Source organism: Silene latifolia, chromosome 9 (genome assembly GCF_048544455.1).
Source record: "Silene latifolia isolate original U9 population chromosome 9, ASM4854445v1, whole genome shotgun sequence".
NCBI classification, from domain to species: Eukaryota; Viridiplantae; Streptophyta; class Magnoliopsida; order Caryophyllales; family Caryophyllaceae; genus Silene; species Silene latifolia.
This window is the reverse complement of record NC_133534.1, coordinates 75,796,586-75,817,395: the sequence shown is the minus strand read 5'-3', so window position 1 is coordinate 75,817,395 and position 20,810 is coordinate 75,796,586. Positions and strand designations below refer to the sequence as shown.

Below are 20,810 nucleotides of genomic sequence, written 5' to 3'. Positions count from 1 at the left end.
GATGCTTGTTTAAAATTGATTTGCAAAAAGCTTATGATACAATTGAGTGGGATTTTGTGGAACAAATGCTACATGGTCTTAAGTTCCCAGCTCATTTTACTCAATTGGTGATGCAATGTGTAAGGTCTACCTCTTTTACCTTGCCCCTAAAAGGGAGTAATTTTGGGTATTTTGGACAAAGGGGTCTGAGGCAGGGGGACCCTATATCTCCTCTCTTATTCACTATTTGCATGGTGTATCTAACCAGGTTAATCAGATATGCCACTGACAGATGGCCATTCCAGTATCATCCCCTTTGCAAGAATTTGAAGCTCACTCATCTCATGTTTGCAGATGACTTACTGCTTTTTTGCAAGGGCAAGCCTCAGTCTATCTGGCTCCTCATGAGAGCTTTCTCCTCTTTCTCTAAGGCTTCAGGCTTGACTATGAATAATGCTAAGTCTGAAATTCTCTTCAATGGAGTTGCAGAAGACATTAAGGATGGTATCTAATTGGTTACTGGTTTCAGGGAAGGCACCATGCCCTTCAGGTACTTGGGAGTGCCTATAAAGGCAGGAAGACTTACAAAGCTTGAATGCACTGCACTAACTGAAAAGATGGTAGCTGGGATTCGAGGTCTGGGAGCAAAAAACCTTTCATATGCTGGCAGGTTGACGCTCATCAATGCTGTTCTTAATACCCTTCAGAATTATTGGGCCCAAATGTTCATTATTCCCAAGAGCATTATAAATAATATTATGGCTATCTGTAGGAACTATCTGTAGGATGGCTCTCCTAAGTACCACAGGGTTCCTCTTGTACCCTGGGATAAGGTTACTTTGCCTAAAACAGAAGGTGGATTGGGGATTAAAAAAGCTGATATGTGGAATATAGCCACTGTGGGCAAATTGGTTGACTTGATTTATTGTAAAGCAGATAGACTTTGGATCAAATGGATCAATGATGTGTATATCAAGAATAATGACTGGCATAGCTATACTCCCCCTGCTGATGCAACATGGGTATGGAAGAATATCTGCAAAGTAAAAGAAAAACTCAAGAATGGGTATGTTGATAGCATATGGACTGTGAGTCCTAAAGGGTACTCTATCAAGAGTGGATATGAATGGCTCTCTCCTGCTCATATTCATCTTGACTGGTCTGCACTTGTGTGGAACAGTTGGAATATTCCAAAACATTCTATGACTACATGGCTTAGAATGCAGGAAGGCATGAATGTGAAGAGTAAGCTAGCAAGACTTGACAGCTGTGCAGATGATCGGTGTATCCTCTGTCAGTTACAGCCTGAAACAGTGGAGCATTTTTTTACAACTTGTGTGTATTCTTCAAAAGTTCATTCCTATTTAGTGCAATGGTATGGTGGCTGCTTCCCCACGGTGAATGATTTTGTTGCAGCTGCTAGGAACAACATTCAGTGGAAGGTGAAAGTTGCTATGTTCAATGCTTTTAACTACTCTATATGGTATCAAAGAAACAATGCAAGGGTAAATGATTGGCTGTTGAGACCTGAAAAAGTTACAGCACGAATTGAGGAGGATGTTAAAAGGAAAATTAAGCAGAAATGTAGGGCAATTGATGACCAGACAGTTCTTGTTTGGTTGCAAACTATGGAAGTGACTTGATTTGCTTGTAATGGGATTTGATCCCTGAACCTCTTGTATTTATTTAATTTGTTATGATATATAATATACTCACATTACACCAAAAAAAAAGCATTACTACTACTCCTTCCATGGTTTATCCCTTCAACACACATTCATATTCAACATAAAATCCCAATCATAGGAAACGAATTTCGATTTGGGGCACTCTTAAGATAAAGTTCTAAGGCAAATTTCGAGGTGAAAATCACCAAATTCAACTTCCAACATGATATATGCAACATATGCTACTCAATTTCATCATTCAAAATGTAAAAGTTATCCAAAAATCAATTTGATTTCACAAACCCTAGGAAATTCGTCCCCAAAATTTGCAATTTCTATTCAAATTTTAGCACAATAAACAATAACAATCATAAAAGGGAAGCATGTGGATCATATTACAACAATTATAAGCAACTTTTCTTCCATATAAACCGAAATTTCAGATTATTCCACCATTCCAATTATTTCTAAGTGATGAAAACATGAAAATAAGAAAGAAATTCATACCTTACTCAATTAGGAAGTGAAAGAACGAATCAAAGTAAGGAAAACTACCCAACCAAATCACCACAACACAAGAGTGCAAGAGTTTTAGAGAGATTTAGGAAGTTAGGGTTATGTAAGATGAAGATGAAATAGGAAGAATGAGGAAGAATAAGGGTTTTATGAAACCCGTGGTAGTCGTTGTACTGTAGCCTACTCGATCGAGTGCCTTGGGTACTCGATCGAGTGCCCTCTACTTGATCGAGTAGGCGCTATTTCATCGAGTAACCGTAGGAAATTCCTACGTCTCGACGTCATAGCACCATAGCTAGATCGAGTGAGTTCTACTCGGTCTAGTAAGCACTTACACTTGGTCAGGTAAGGTTGAGTACACGGTCAGAATTACGTAATTAACTGAAGGTTCCTGTAAAACAATATCACGTGTTGATTCCAAACCAAGTTCGGAAGTCGTCACTGGTTATCGTACTCATTCATATTTTACCATTTCTAACCAAATATATCATACAGTCTTACCAAATAAGATTCAGATCACATCATCTTATCACGAACTTCACTCAACCCGATTTACCTGCTACCGAGTCATCCATGCATGCAACTATCCCATTATATCATGTCTAAACTTGAATTACTACATTATTAACAAATTTGTACTCACGCTACTTGAAGCACATAATTAACGATCAATTTCCATGTATTGTCCAAGTGTATTAGCAACATATTCATGCTTCAACATAAACAATTATTCTACACAAATTAATCACCACACAAGCGGAAACTTTCAGCCATATAAACATTGTATATACCCGTTACTATTTTGATAATTCTCATCACAACCCAACACTTCTTTAGTTATCATTATTTTGAATACTGTAAGACTTATAAACTCGTACAGAATTACCATCATCAACAACCTGGACCAAAACCAACATTACCACATTTCATATCACAGCACACATCTCTACCCTTTTCCACAAACTTTTATCATATAGAACCTTCTACGTTTCCCATTATCATCATATACGCACCTTAACTCCACCACAAATTCACCATACATGATTCTAACGTAACTATTGTACCAATACTAACTTCAACAAAGACTCAACCACAACCAACTCTCACATAATCACCATACGCGTTAAGCACATACCTACTGACTCCACATCCCCATACCCAGTGACTGGCTTAAGCACAATGGGGCCAAGATTTTGAAATGAGGGCGCCTACTCACCCAAAATCTAGCATCAGCTGGGGCTCCCATTATACATACACCAGGTGCATTTTATTAGACTCACTACGTTCATGAGGTTCATTTGTTACAGTTTCCAAAATCGTCGCTCTGATACCACTTTGTAACACCCCCATATACCGAGGAGCCTTATCCTGACCTTCCTTAGCATATAAATGCATTACCATCTCGGTTGCCCGAGGTAAGTAATCATCAAAAGTCGATAAAAGAACAATTATAGTTATATTACAAGTGTTACAACCAACTAATAAAATAAAGGTACAACTCATCAGCTACACCATCACTCTATCCGAACTCGTGACGACAAACCCCTGCCAGGACTCCAGCTACCAACCATATCAGCACCTGCTAAGACTGACTGCTCACCATAAGGGATCACGGCAGACACATAAATAAACAAGACAACCACACAAGGTCAGTACCTGAGATAAGACACAACATAAACCAACAACAATCATCAACGCGATACAAACACAACCAGTCACAGACAATCATGCCCACTCCAATCAATCCCCGCCACCGACTGTCCACTAGACCAGCCCTGCCAGTGGGGGACCGCAGCCGTTCCCACCTAAGCCCCGCTCATCATACCGAGCGATAACCTTGTCCCATTAATGGGCACATCCTCTCCCGTGGCGGGTTCCACAGAGGGCAAAACTAGGGCGCAAAGTCACTCCCGCAAGTGACTCCACTCAGCCGAGGACGCACCTCGAGAACCAGAGACAAACAATCACAGACAGCTGCAATACAACAACAACCAACAAAACAGCATACACTAATCGATTACCATGTACACACAACCCCACGATCAAGACAACAATACAACAACGACATCACAGCCGACACTCTAGACATTCAACAGAAACTGAGTAGGCGAACCTATCTTTAAGCGACTGCGACGATTCCATGTCCATACACGCAACACCCAGCAACCAAGCAACACCTATACACACAATATAATCATCTATCACTACCAATCTAATCCTAACTGAAAAGACTAAGATACCGATGATGATGACATACCTGCATGAGGAAACTTGGCAAAGGACCGCTACCCGACTCAAGCTATGCACCCATAAGGCACAAGGACCTTCAAAGGCTCCCATGGACGGCATATGGTGAAGGGAAGGGGAAGGGACGACATCTAGGTTTAGAAGAAAAAGGCGGAAATGATTTGCGAATTTAGGAAAACACGATTATAAACCCTCGCTGAAAAGACGCTACTCGATCGAGTAACTAACGTACTCGATCGAGTGGCCCCTACTCGATCGAGTATCCAAGCTACTCGATCGAGTAGCCTCTACTCTATCGAGTACCACCCATAACTCAAGACACAAGCTAACTTCGGCACGTATTCCTACGGACTATTATTACTCCCAAGGTCAGTCAACGCTGGTCAACCGGTCCCTAAAAGGGTGGGTTTTACAACGGCGGAGGAGCTTCGCATCACGATGGAATACGAGACATTGGAGAGTTCTGCGGAGAGGGAGCCTGAGCAGATGGTAGTGTCTGCCTTGCCCGCGACTCCTCGTGAGACCGAGACTGGTCCGACGGGAGGTGCTGAGTAGTTGTATTTGTTTTGTCCGTGTCTTGGACTCTTTTTTGTACATATTTACATTTTGCGTGAGGCGGTTTTTATATATGTGTTTTTGGATTGTGGTTTATTTGTGATTTTTGGCTTTTTTCTGTTGCATTTCGGAGGAGCGCTGTCGGCTGTTAGTTCCCTTTTTGCTTCACACTAGTTCCTGCATCGTTAGTGTAGAAAACAGGAAACTATTAGCATGTATGCATTAACGTGAACACGTAACAAGCACTTGATTGAAAACAAAAATTAACCACGATGACTCGAAGTTAAAATTTAAATTTGAAATGATATTTTGAAAATTCCGCGACAAGTCGTCACGTTTGGACTTCTAAAAAAGAAATGATTTGAAAATTGAGCAATTAACTCATGTCTTGAATTAAATTGCATCGAAATTGTTGAAATTGATTTGTAACTCGAAAAATTCAAACTCAAACCGTCAGGGGTGTATTTTCAGAATAGATTTTTGCGAGTGTATTTGGTTTTTTATTTTTGTGAGATCAACACTCGGATTTGTGAGTACTTGAAATTTTGAGGAAAACTGATGTGGTGTTATCAATTTTCGATTTTTTTTTTTGTTGGGAAAACAGCGAAAAAGCGAGAAATTTATCGGAATTTTGACTAACATGGAAACGATCCGTTGCGGATCGGGGCGACTAGCCCTTCCCCCTTAAAAAAAGAAAGAATTACATAATTTCCTATTATACATTTGTAATTAAAAATAAAAATGAATTACATAATCCTATTATACATTTGTAATTAAAAATAAAAATAAATCTATTAAATTACAAAACGGTGATACGAGATCACAATAATTACAACCGAATCGATATTCCCATACATTTCGGGAAATACCAATTAAAAACTAAGGGCATACTAAGTAAAATTACATAATTCAAAATTTATATAAAATAAAAATTATGACAATCATAAATAAAATGCAGCATTATAATATGTATGAACATGCTTAATTTTATGCTAAATCGCCTTTTAAGAGCCAATATCGTATATTTATCGGTTTTTATGGATTTGCGTGATTTAACTTATTAAAATCTCAATAATTAAATAAATTCATATTTATGTACAAGTTAATTACCCGAACTCACTTAGGACTTAAAATTAGTCTTCACTAACATTTTGACAATAATTCAACTTGATTTGATAATATTGTTCATTATGGACTTAAAATAACAATATTAAGCTATAAACTCCAATTAAATTATAAAAATTTCAAATGATTTCAAATTTGAAATTTAAACTCATGAACATTATGGAAAAATACCATGACACTCATAATATTCAAAACTTAGGCTAAAAATTTCGAAAATTTATCGGGAAAAACAATGTTGCGGTTTATCGGTTTTAACAAATATGACCATTAAAATATGAGAAAATTTATTTTCATCAACTTTGCACTTTTAGATCTAAAATATATGATAAAATGCAACATGTGACATTTTTCCATAGTCATGAACTATGTTTTAGCATTATTACTAATTATAGTCACTATTTATGTAATTTTTCATCAAAAATTCATAAATCTTGCAAAAAGACTTCACTATAGCCAAATATTTTACACACATCTTGTAAAATTGTATGTGACAACATACTAAATTTCTATGACCAGATTCGAAGTATAACTCATATTAACCTATTTACCCATTTAAATACGATTTTAACTTATAAAATTCATATTTTGAGCAAAACAACTTATTTTAACATGAAAATTTGCAGGACATCAGTATGTATTACATGTGAAAACATATCCAAAAATCACTGAAAAATTCGAAGTTTAGCTATTTTTCGTCCAAAAATGACATTTTTCTCATAAAAATCATATTTTAATGCCAATAATATATAAAATGAACAATAAAATCCATAAATGAACCAAAATATCCCAAATACATTATAGTACCAGAAACTTTAACATGCAAAGTTATTTATTGGTTTATCTTCATAAATCCAAATTAATTAGTTTTGTATGTTAATCTTATAACTCGAAAAAACCATAAACCGATTTGCATGCAAACAACCTAAGGCTCATGATAACGCTTGTTAGGATTCAATAATCTCATTAGTATACATATTCATATATGAATTAATTTATTTAGTCATAAAATAAATACAAGATCTTATGCATGCAAACTTAATAAAAGGAGATGGAAAAATCGATTTCTTTCCATCTTATTTTCGGCCATTTGGGCACCAACAAGATCTCCTTCTTGTTAGTTCTTGAGCTTTCCAACAATGGGTGAACAAGGTTCAAATTAGAACCTCTCCCAAAAGCATATACCCAAGGAATACTCTTAATAACCAATATTATTATGAACTAGTAATAATATTAGTCTTACTTAAAATTTGACACAAAATATTAATTTGTTCTCTCTTGTATTTTCGACCAAGAGAGGAGCAATTTATGAGGTTTTTCTTTCTCTAAGTTTTTCACAAATTGTAGAGAGAATTATATTTTCTTACACTAGAAAATATTAGCTAAAGTAGTGAATGAATGATAGATGAAAAACCCCTCTATCTTTTCTCTAGAAAAACCGGTGGGGTGGGAGGACTAGTGACCAATGCATGAGCTTGTGTTCTTGTCAAGATAAACTAGGCATGCAAGGCTAAGAGTATGGGTAATCATTGGGTTTTCTTATTTAAAATAAACAACACAATATAAACACTAATACTCCTCCAATTTTCGGCACACATATAAAATGGGAGGTCAATTTTATTTTGTCATTTGCCAATTGTGACATATGTGACATGTTACTTGACATGTGAAATTGTAATGTATTTTTAACATATTAAAAATCAACATACTCATAAAATATGTCATATACAAAATTCACTAGTAATTCGTAATCACTTGAACCAAAATGGTTTATCAAATTATAAATTACAACATCCTGTATTTATAATAAATTATTCATTCAATTTCAATTGTTTCGTAAACAATAATTTTATCTAAGTAATAAAACAATTCGATTACTTAGACCATATCTAATTTAATCAAATTACAACAAGACACGTTAACTTTACTCACAAAATCATCCGTCAATTTTAAGAAATTTAATTAACTCGTATCGGCATACGATTAATTAAATAATCAATTAAGAGTATTTCCCTATAGGTATGACCTAAGGGGATCAACTGATTATCACCGTCGCATGACATTAATGTCAAAGTCTAGTCAGCCAATCATTACCGATATGTGTGGACCAGTTGACTGTAAAATATTACATCCCACATGAATTCTTAAAAATGAGATTTAAACATGTGATCATTTTGATCGACAGTTGTGATCGCATTATTGTCGGAGGACACATATTCCAACAGATGACCGATGTCGTTTGATCTTTAATTTGTCCAGCAAGGCCTGTGTTTCCGCCCGGAAGTGAGAGCCTTGATCGCTGATGATATCATGGGGTACCCCATATCTGCAGATGATGTTGTCCTCGATGAACTTGGCCACTTGTTTGGCGGTCAAGACTGCATAGGACTATGCTTCTACCCATTTGGTTAAGTAGTCGATGGCGACGAGGACGAAGGAATTCCCCTTAGTGCCTATTGGGCTGACTTTTCCGATGATGTCAATGCCCCGGGTTTAGAAAGGCCAGGGTGATGTCATGGTGTATAAAAGGGATGGTGGTATGTGTTGTATGTTGGCGAAGATTTGGCAATTGTGGCAATGTTTGACGTAGTTACGGCAATCGGTTTCCATGGTGGTCCAGTAGTAGCCTAACCGCATGATCTTTCGGGTCAGCATCATTGCGCTCATGTGAGGGCCACATTCACCGTCTTGGACCTCTCCCATGACTTTTTTTGCTTTTTAATGGTCGATGCAAAGGAGGAGAATCCCTTGGGGTGTTCTTTTGTATAATTGTTTTGGTTTATCACGAATTGTGATGTAAGTAAACGGATGGCTCTTTGTCCTCTTAGATCAGAGTTAGGAGGGAATTCATTTTTGGTTTTGTAGTTGAGGATGGCTTGGTACCAGGGTTCAACATGGTTTTCCTCGTCGTTGTTGATGGCACAGATATGAGCTGGCTCGCTCCTTCTCTTGACACATAGGGGCATCGATGTCATGTCGTCATGTATGTTGACGAGCGCGACATGTTTTGCCAGGGCATCAGCAAATTGATTTTCCTCTCTTGGCAAGTGGAAGTAGTCGACTTGGTCGAATAACTCGGCCACTTGATTGATTTTTGCTCGGTAGGGAGCTAAGTTGTCACTTCAGATTTTCCATGATCCGGACACCTGATTGATGATGAGTGAGGAATCGCCGTGGACCCTCAGTCTCTTGATGCCAAGTGTTATGGCTGCTTGTAGGCCGATGAGGCATGCTTCATATTCGGCGGCATTTTTGGTGACGGCGAAGTCTAGTTTGACCGAGATCGTAACATGTTCTCCCTCTGGCGATATCAGAAGGATTCCTACCCCGAAGCCTCTCAGATTAGATGTACCATCGAAGTATAGGTCCCATCCGTCGGTGTCGGCACAAAGGATGTCCTCGTCAGGAAGTGACCATGAGTCTGTCGTTGGATCCTCGTTGACGAGATTCTCTGCCAGGAAATCGGCGACTGCGCTTCCTTTGATAACCTTGAGGGGTAAGAACTTGAGGTCAAACTCGGATATCATGAGTGTCCATCTAGATAGCCTTCCATTTAGTACGGGTTTTTCGAAGATGTATTTGACCGAGTCCATCTTAGAATAGATGTGAACCGTGTAGCTGAGCATGTAATGTCGCAGCTTCTTGGTTGACCATACTAGGGCAAGGCATGTCTTTTCCAGTTGGGTGTACCCTGTCTCATACTCAATGAACTTCTTACTGATGTAGTAGATGGCTCGTTCTTCGCGGTCGTCTGTTTGTGCTAGCATCGCTCCCATGGCTGTGTCGGTGACAGTCACGTATAGGGATAAGAGAATCCTTTGTAGAGGTGGCATGAGGACAGGAGGCTTGGATAGGATTTCCTTTATCCTGTAGAAGGCCTTTTGATAGTCGTCATCCCAATCGGTGTGATCGGAGGTGTGAAGTTTCTTGAAGATCTGTTCACAAATCATGGTGAGCTTGGCTATGAAGCGGCTGATGTATTGAACCTGACCGAGAAATCCGCGAATCTCCTTCTCGTTCTTAGGTCGAGGCATTTGCTGAAGGGCTTTGATTTTGGTTGGATCAACCTCAATGCCCCTTTTACTGACGACATGTCCCAAGAGTTTTCCGGAGGTGACCCCGAATGCACATTTCTGAGGATTTAGTCTCATGTTATATTGTCGTAGACGAGCGAAGAATTTCCGAAGGGCGTTGATGTGGTCGTCCCGTTCTCTTGACTTGATAATCTTATCATCGACATATACCTCTACCTCCTTGTGCATCATATCATGTAGGAGAGTGGTAGCGGTTCCTTGATAGGTTGCTCTGGCATTGATGAGACCGAAAGGCATGACCGTATAGCAATATGTACCCCACTGTGTAGTGAATGCAGTCTTGTGCATTTCTTCCTCAGCCATTTTGATCTGGTTGTACCCAGCATACCCGTCCATGAATGATAGGAGGGCGTACTCGGCGGTATTGTCCACCAGAATGTTAACATGTGGCAAAGGGAAGTCGTCCTTTGGACTTGCCTTGTTCAGATCCCTGAAGTCGACGCAAACTCGAATTCTCCCGTCTTTCTTTGGTACAGGAACAATGTTGGCCACCCAGTCAGAATACTCAGACACTTTGATGAAACCGGCCTTGAACTGTTTATCCACTTCTTCTTTGATTTTCAGGGCCCACTCCGTGCGCATTCGGCGCAGCTTTTGCTTCACGGGTTTAACTTTGGGCTTAATGGGTATCCGGTGCTCGGCAATTTCCCTCTCAATCCCAGGCATATCTCTGTAGGACCAGGCGAATACGTCCTCGTATTCGTGTAGGAGGTCAATGAATTGTCGTCTTTCCGAGGGGTCAAGGGTTGTCCCTATCCTAAGTTCTTGGGGTGTGTTGTCGGTTCCTACGTTAATAGGTTCGGTCTCCTCAATGATGGGGGTCCTGGTTTCCCGTTTGTCAAGTTCTTTGGCTAAGTGAGGTGGGTAGTCACTCATGTCAAATTCCTCATAGTCATTCAGAATTGCATTGCAGTTAAATTGAGACGAGTTATAAGCAAACTTAGCATTCATTAAGTTAACTCGAGCGAAAAGCTTGCACAGGACAAACATCTCATGGTCGGTCAGAGGTGACACAGCAGAGGAGGTGGCCCATGGAACAGGCTCCAGGTTGTCACCTTCTATGGGAGTGGGGACGACCCAAGTTGACTCAGCCTCTGAAGCAGCCACAAGCTTGTGATAAAATAACGCGAAGGGGACCTTGACTGGGACATCAGGAGTGCTAGAAGCTAAGACAGAATTTGACTCCGACTCAGACTCAGATTCTTCTTCACTTCCCTCTTTGAATATAGAGCCTTCTACAGTTGTGATCTTGAGAACGCGGCCTTGGCGATCAGTCCACTTGACAGTTTTCCTCCAGCCCTGTGTAGCCTTCTCTGGGTCAGTATCGGAGATCAAAGGCGGTGGGGTCAAACTGGTTGTCCCTTAGAGCAATGTTTATGATGTCCTCATAGTCGAAGTGCTTGACGTTATCTTCCCCAAAGAGGAGAGTGACAACTTGTTCGTCGAGGCATGGGGACGACTTAGACTCGGTGGATGCAGCTTCGGTGTTGTTGGGGATGAAGTAGCAGTCCTGGAAGACTTCTACACCCGGGTACTTGACCTTGGCTACAGAGTCACAGATCTGATCCGGAAAGTCGTGGTAGAGCTCGGACTCTCCATCGGGGACAAAGTATCCATTGAGGGTCAGATGATAGGGACGGAGGATAACTCCGTGCTTCTTCCGCTTCAGAATTAGGAGGTTCATCTCCTGGATATCTTCATCGGTAGGTTCATCGCCCAGCCCGAAGGGGATGTTGGAGACCTTAGCCTGTTTTAAGGGAGGTAAGGTGCTCTTCAGCAGATTGAGGGGTAAACCCGGGAAGTAACCCTGGCAAATCAGAATGCGCTTGACTGTGAGGTTGGCAAACGAGTCACAATCAGAGGGTGCTGATTCATCAGTTAGTTCATTCACAGCTTGAAATCCCCACATCTCGTTGTCGTCCTCCTCGATGGATTGGGAGGCTATTCTCTTTTTCATGACGGCTTTGACCGGGGAAGCATGAATCGTGATCGTTTTCCCGTCAAAGGGGACCCTGATTTTCTGATGAAGGGTGGAAGTAACCGCCTTGACAGCGTGGATCCAGGGACGTCCCAGATGTTAGGTTCATATACCTATTATTAGACTCATCTAATAGTGAACTAATTAACTTCTTAATTATTTGTTCTTAAGATCTAGTGCATGCATAACAAAATAAGAGATTTATAAGAAAAACAATGTCCCTTACATTGTAGGTTGGTTCGAAAATATGGGCACAAGTAAGTTCACCTTCCTTCACTTTTTCTTGAGCTTAATATGATGGATGATCCTCCTAACACTCCGAGTATAGAAGACACTCCAATAAGTTGCACCCAAGATCGAATCCAAAAATTCCTACTAATATTAACTAGATATGTAGTAGAAATGCTACCTTAATATTACTAATATTTCTAGTATTACTACTTCTAGTAATAGTTGGAGAGTATTAGTATTTGAGAGTTGGAGGATTTTGCATGTGAGGAAATATGAGTGCAAAAACAAGCAAAAAGCAAGAGTGAAAAATGAGCAACAAGTGCTCTTATTTAAGAGCAAAAAACCGGTTGCTCTTCTTGCATGGGGGGGGGGGGATATTTTTCCTCTTGTTTTTACTTATTTGAATAGTATAGGTAGGGTGTTGTAAGTAGTAGGATGATTAAAGTTTATGTGATATGTCACTATCACACTCTTCTCAACCAAAATGAACAAAACAAAAGGAGCATCTTTTGCTCTCCTTTGGCCGGCAATATGGAGCCTTTTAGGTCCATTTTTGCCTTTTGTCATTTGTCCCACAAATGCTTATAAGTCATATGTTTAACTATCTTACATAATTAATTATTAATATAATCATTTAACAATTAAATATTACAATTAATAATATAATATACACTCCACTTTTGAGTAGTATACTACCATTATATTAATATATAATGGGTCCTACAATCGCTAGTTAGTTAAAATTAGAACTCTTTGTAACTTTAAATAACCAATTACCTCTACCTCAAAACTTATATAAAACCTCAACTAATTTAGTAACTTAACACTTAATTACTAAATTAAATCTTATTTAATCATATTACAATAAGACGTAAAATCGCACTCCCGTAATTAAGGAATTAATCAATCTGTATCGTATACAATTAATTAAATATCTATTTGGGCTTCATCCTATAGGTGTGACCTAAAGGGATCAACTGACCACCACCGTCATACGACAGTAATGTCAAACTCTAGTTAGCCAATCATTACCGATTAATGATGATCATTTGACAATATAATGAATCATCCCTTTCGTATTCTTAATATGATATTTAATTATGATATTAAATCATGCGATCGCACTATTGTTGAGGACACATATTCCAACAATCTCCCACTTGTCCGAGACAAGTGTGCGTCACCAATTCTCTTGTCCTATTACAATCTCCCACTCAATGCAAGGTGTCTTGTAGGTCGTACTTGCACATGATCATATCTTGAGTGGTTTCCTTGATCTGGAGTGTAACTGTCTGACCAGACTTATCTACCATAGATACCTTCCGAGCATGGCCACGCATTTCCAGTTCACTACTCCTCGGGTGGCCTTGAGATTTCAAACGACCCTGACAAGGTGGTGGACAATTCCCATCGCACTATTCCCTTTGTTCAGCCACAGTTCATCTTAACCCAAAATATACCCATTTGACCTCATTTTCGACAGTCGTAGAGCATAAATCAAAGCTAATCAGAAATTTGTGTAAACTTGGGCTAACAGTCTCTAGTCAAAAGAATTAACTCATAAGAATACTATAGCAGCTCTTGCCACGACTAGGCTTTATGAATTACCAGAACTCTATAAGCGGTCACTGCCCGACAGAGTGTCCCATACAGTCTGCCTATGTGATCGACTAGTCATCCCGTATGGCTCTATTGCACTTGAACTTGCCATCAATCGCATCACACTCTAGTCACTTCGAGACGTCACCTCATATAAGTAACTAGGGGCGAATACAATATTAATCCAGTTCACTTTAATGGGGTTCAATTTGTCTCTACAACCCATTTGGATACAACAAAGTAATTAATAAACGAGTTTGTACAAATAAACTCAAACAACAAATGCGATTATCATATACGAACCAAAAACAAAGGTTTTTCTTTTCATATCTTATAATCTAATACAAATTTGGCATACGCCTTAGACTCATGGATACAACATGATGGTCATGCTTTGCCTGCGATAAAGGTTTGGTCAAAGGATCAGCTATGTTGTCATTCGTTCCAACCATACAAATCGCTACTTCCTTTCTTTTAATGAAATCCCTAATTACATGAAATTTTCTAAGTACGTGTCTAGACCTGTTGCTAGACTTGGGCTCTTTCGCTTGAAATATTTCTTCACTATTGTCACAGAAGATCGTGATAGGATCTTTGGCGGTGGGAACTACCCTTAGCCCCTCCAAGAATTGCCTAATCCACAAGCTTCCTTGGCAGCTTCTGATGTTGCAACGTACTCAGCCTCCGTAGTAGAATCCGCAATCACAGCTTCCTTAAAGCTTCTCCAGCTTACGGCACCACCATTGAGCATGTATATAAATCCAGCCTGGGATTTCATATCATCTCTATCTGTTTGAAAACTCGAGTATGTGTAACCCTTAACACATAGTTCGGAGTCCCCTCCAAACACTAAGATAGAATCCTTAGTCCTTCGCAAGTACTTGAGGATATTCTTAACTGCTATCCAGTGACTCTCACTTGGATTCTCTTGATATCTACTAGTCATGCTTAAAGCATATGAGACATCCGGACGAGTACATATCATGGCATACATGATTGATCCAACAACGGAAGCATAAGGAATCAAATTCATGCGTTAAACATCTTCGGGTTCGGAGGGGGATTGAGACTTGCTCAAAATGATTCCACTACCCATAGGAATTAAACCTCTCTTAGACTTATCCATGCTGAAGCGTCGAAGAACCTTCTCAATATAAGATTCTTGACTCAATGCCAATATCCTTTTGGGTCTATCTATATAGATCCGGATACCTAGTATGCGTTGTGCTTCTCCTAAATCCTTCATTTGGAAATAATTTCCCAAATACTCCTTGACGGAGGATAACATTAGAATGTCATTTCCAATAAGTAGTATGCCATCCACATACAATATTAGGAACACAACATTGCTCCCGCTGAACTTCATGTCTAAACATGGTTCCTAAACACTTCGAGTAAAACCATTTTCTCTTATAACATGATTGAATCGATGATTCCAGCTTCTAGATGCTTGCTTAAGACCATAAATGGATCTCTTAAGCTTGCACACTTTGTTAGGATTTATAGGATCTACAAAACCTTTAGGTTGTATCATGTACACCTCTTCTTCTAAATGCCCATTTAGAAAAGCGGTCTTTACATCCATTTGCCATATTTCATGGTCATGAAATGCGACAATCGCTAACAATATCCGAATGGATCTTAACATGGCTACAGGGACAAATGTTTCATCATAGTGAAGACCCTGAACTTGGATAAAACCCTTTGCTACTAGCCTAGCCTTGTAGACATCATCATGTCCTTCTATGCCATTCTTTACTTTGAAGATCCATTTGCATTGAAGAGGTCTCACTCCTTCAGGCAAATCCACCAAGTTCCAAACTTGATTTTCATGCATAGAACTAATTTCTGGAGGTTTCATCATAGTGAAGACCCTGAACTTGGGCATAGAACTTTGTCTCTTAGAAATAAAATCACTTTCTAAGAAGACAGCCTCACTAGACACAAACACTTTGTTTTCATGAGGTTTGTAGAAGTAATAGCCTCGGGAGGTAGTAGGTAACCTACAAAGATGCATTTTTCAGATCGCGGGGCTAGCTTGTTGTCGGTCTTTACCTTGACATAAGCATCACATCCCCAAATCTTCATGTAGGATATATTAGGAGCCCTTCCTTTCCACATCTGATATGATGTCTTTTCGGTTGCTTTTGATGGACTATTGTTCAATGATTTGATTGCGGTTTCGATTGCAAAAACCCAAAACGAGTCGGGTAACTCGGTTAGACTCATCATAGATCGAACCATATCTAGTACGGTTTAATTTCTCCTCTCGGCAACACCATTAAGTTGTGGTATACCTGGTGGAGTGAGTTGTGGCACAATGCCACAATCTTTCAAGTGTGAATCAAATTCATTACTAAGATACTCTCCACCACGATCCGATCGTAGTGCCTTTATCTTCTTGCTCAATTGGTTTTCTACTTCATTTTGAAATTCTTCAAATTTCTCAAAAACTTCACTCTTATACTTCATTAAGTAGATATACCCATATCTACTTAAATTATCGGTGAAGGTAATGAAGTAGTCGTAATTACCCCTAGCGGTGACACTCATTGGTCGACACACATCGGTATGTATAAGGCCCAAAAGTTCACTAGCTCGTGTCCCTTTACCACTAAAAGGATTTCGAGTCATTTTGCCTAGGAGGCAAGATTCGCATATACCATAAGATTGGAAATCAAATGGTTTAATAATATTAGTAGAAACTAATCTTTTAATGTGATTCTCATTAATATGACCTAATCGACAATGCCAAATGTACGAATCATTTGGATCACTTGATTTGAGTCTCTTGGTTTGTATATTATAGATGTCATTGTTTGGATTTGAAGTCTCTAGAACAAAAATGCCATTAATAGAAGAGCCTCGGCCTATGACCAAGTCATTTCTAGAAATAATATAACAATTGTTTTTAATGGCAAAATTAAAGCCCTCTATGTCTAACATAGCAACTGAAATAATGTTCTTATAAAGAGAAGGTACATAAAAACAATTATGCAAATACAACTCAAATCCATTTGCTAGAACACGTACATAAGTACCCTTGGATGTGGCCGCTACCCTAGCTCCATTCCTAAGTCGAAGATCAACATCGCCCTTGCTCACCTTTTCCACGTTTCTTAGCCTCTGTAAATGATTACAAAGGTGAGAACTGCAACCAGTATCTAATACCCATGTTGTGGTGGAAGTGAAATTTACATCAATAACATCAATTTTAGAAGGAATTTTACCAAGTGGAATAACAAGTCCATCCCTTATATTTCCCAAATATTTGGGGCAATTCCTCATCCAATGTCCCATGCCATGACAATAATGGCATTCATCAGCAACTTTGGCTTCTCTGGTTGTCCCACTAGCCATCTTGTTACCATTGTTAAATTTTCTACCTTTCTTTCCCTTCCTTTTGAACCATTTCCCTTTTGTTGCAAGAACTTGCTTTCTAGGACTCCCACTAGCTTCGGCATCCCTATCTTCCAAAGATAAGGATCCCATAGTTTTAGTGATATGGTCTACCCGAGACACATTCACAAAGGATCAAGTTATAGTAGGAGGTATGGAGGAAGTGATGAAATTAAAGTTTCTATCGGAACCGATCCCAAAATGAAGTTCTCTAGTAGTATCGAGATTGTTGTTGGAGCAAATTTCGTCAAACAAGTTCTGACAAGACTCAATGGTAATTGGTGTTGTTGCATGTGTAGGATCCATTGCGATATATATAAACTACAAAAATGGAGGTAAATGAAGTATTAACATTTGTCATTTTAATCAAACTTGTAAACATTTTAAACAAGTTATAACATTTATATAGTGACATCTACCCAACTATCATAAATGATTCCGAGATCCAAATTCATATTAATATGGGTACGGTGAGCCGAGTCATCCCTTATTAATATAACTCCGTGGATTAACCTCTTAATCGATTCTACTTCTAGAACTCTCGGTCGATAAAAATTACTCTAATTTTCATCTTTAGCCAGGAACACATGCGACTACGATCACGAATACTTCCGTTGAGCTCAATCCAAATTTATATGTAATAATATTTTATTAGCAACTTACCCAACGTAACAATTTTAGTACCCCGGTGAGCCGAATCTACATCCTTATGAAATTGGGATTCATGGTTTCTACTATTTGGCAAGGCTAATTCTCAATTATTAAAAGTGAGAGGTCTTGTCAATTTATTATCTATCACGTTTTAAGTGAACTAAAGCGGTGAACTACGATAATTGTAATTGACATGGTCGATGACTCGATATGATATACATGTTGTTGTTTATGGCGATTTGGCAATGCATGTAACATTTTAAAAGAAATGCAAAGCAATAATAATAAATTCCTAGTATGGCCTTCCTAAAAATAAAAAATCAAATAATCTATTACATATTCGGAAACCAACTCCTTTGGTCCCTTAAATCTTCAAGTGGCGTGCCATCCAAGAACTCTGTCTTCGTCGGATCACCCTTCCGAATGGCACCGTCTTTAAATATACTCCATAATTACAAATAATATTAAAAATACTAAGCTATTCCTATTATACATTTGTAAAATGGAAAAACTAGTAAAAATAAAAGTGATACGAGATCACATTAAATTACAACCGAATCAATATTCCCTTTCATTACGGGTAATATCGATTAAAACTAAGGTCATACTAAGACAAAATTACATAATTCAAAAATAATATAAATAACAGACATTCAACAATTGAAATATTCAGCATTGTAATATGTATCTATCATGCCAAATTATGTGCCAAATCGCCCTATTTAACTTATATCGTATATATAACCCAGTTTTATTGAATTGTGTGATAATAATTTCTTAAAATCACAAGTTAACACTTAAATCACATCTAAGTTCAAGTTAATTATCCTAACACTCTTAGGACTCAAAAATTAGTCATCACTCAATTTTTGACAATAATTCAACTTGATTTAATTTTTATGCTCATATTTGACCTTAAAATCATCATTTATATGAAATAAATCCAAATTAAATTACAATAATTTCAAAATTTGAATTTTAAATTTTTGAACATTCTGAAATATTTCCATGACACTCATAATGTCAAAAATTATGGTTAAAATTTTCGAATTAATTTTGAGAAAATATAGTTGTATTTTATCAGTTTTATCTCATAAAACATCTAAAATATCCAAAATCAATCCAATCAATTTTAAAACCTTATATCTGATTAGTGGGATACTTATGGAACCTAAAAGAATTGTCTCATGCCATGCAATTCAATTTAGCTATTTATGCTAAAATAGTCACTATTTATGCCATTTTTACTCTAAAAATTCATAAATCATGCTAAAAGAGATCATTCCATCTAGAAATTTACATAAACTCTTTAAATCATACATGTGACAACATATTAAAATCTCATGACCTAATTCGAAATTTAACTATTTTTAACCATTTTACCTCTTTTAATCCATTTTTATATCATAAAAATCATAAATCATGCAATATTAATCCAATTAATACGAGATTTTACACACAATTTATAAAATATGCATGTAAGGTCATATAAAATTTTCAAGATCAGAGACTTAGTTTAACTATTTTTAGCATTTTAATTCCCATTTTAGTCATAAAAATGTAATAAAATGCCCAAAAATCATTAAAATGAGCAATAAATTTCCATAAATCATAAAAATGACTTAAAAAAATTTTAGGACCAGAATATATACTATGTAAAAATATTCGTGGCTTTATCTTCATAAAACTCAAATTTTTAGTTTTATATGTTACATTTTAACTCAGAAAAACAATAACCGATTATGCATGCAACATCCTATGCTCTGATACCACTTGTTAGATTCATATACCTATTATTAGACTCCTCTAATACCGAACTAATTAACTTCTTAATTATTTGTTCTTAAGATCCAGTGCATGCATAACAAAATAAGAGATTTATAAGAAAAACAATGTCCCTTACATTGTAGGTTGGTTCGAAAATATGGGCACAAGTAAGGTCACCTTCCTTCACTTGTTCTTGAGCTTAATACGATGGATGATCCTCCTAAGACTACAAGTATAGAAGACACTCCAATAAGTTGCACCCAAGATTCAACCCAAAAATTCCTACTAATATTAACTAGATATGTTCTAGAGATGCTACCTTAATATTACTAATATTTCTATTATTACTACTTCTAGTAATAGTTGGAGAGTATTAGTATTTGAGAGTTGTTGGAGGATTTTGCATGTGAGGAAATATGAGTGTAAAAACAAGCAAAAAGCAAGAGTGAAAAATGAGCAACAAGTGCTCTTATTTAAGAGCAAAAAACCGGTTGCTCTTCTTGCATGGGGGGAATATTTTTGCTCTTGTTTTTACTTATTTGATTAGTATAGGTAGGGTGTTGTAAGTAGTAGGATGATTAAAGCTTATGTGATATGTCACTATCACACTCTTCTCAACCAAAATGAACAAAACAAAAGGAGCATCTTTTGGTCTTCTTTGGCCGGTAATATGGAGCCTTTTAGGTCCATTTTTTGCCTTTTGTCATGTGTCCCACAAATGCTTATAAGTCATATGTTTAACTATCTTACATAATTAATTATTAATGTAATCATTTAACAATTAAATAATATACACTCCACTTTTGAGTAGTATACTACCATTATATCAATATATAATGAGTCCTACAATTGCTAGTTAGTTAAAATTACAACTCTTTGTAACTTTAAATAACCAATTACCTCTACCTCAAAACTTATATAAAACCTCAACTAATATAGTAACTTAACACTTAATTACTAAATTAAATCTTATCAATCTATATATTAATCTCATAAGTGGGCTAC

The 20,810-nt window shown here is 37.6% G+C and overlaps 1 protein-coding gene across 1 annotated transcript; it reads left to right on the top strand.

Annotated features, from left to right (window-relative positions):
- Nucleotides 1-518: 518 nt before the first annotated feature.
- Nucleotides 519-1,622, top strand: LOC141601232 (uncharacterized). The gene is made up of 2 exons (XM_074421495.1): nt 519-668; nt 765-1,622. The coding sequence occupies exons 1-2, from the start codon at nt 519-521 to the stop codon at nt 1,620-1,622; spliced, it is 1,008 nt and encodes a 335-aa protein (XP_074277596.1).
- Nucleotides 1,623-20,810: the final 19,188 nt, after the last annotated feature.

What these genes read in the sequence shown, in the direction of transcription:
- LOC141601232 (XM_074421495.1), top strand. Translation starts at nt 519, where the DNA reads ATGCCCTTCAGGTACTTGGGAGTGCCTATAAAGGCAGGAAGACTTACA. An exon ending in GGTTGACGCTCATCAATGCT is followed by an intron (nt 669 to 764) that starts GTTCTTAATACC and finishes AACTATCTGTAG; the next exon opens with GATGGCTCTCCTAAGTACCA.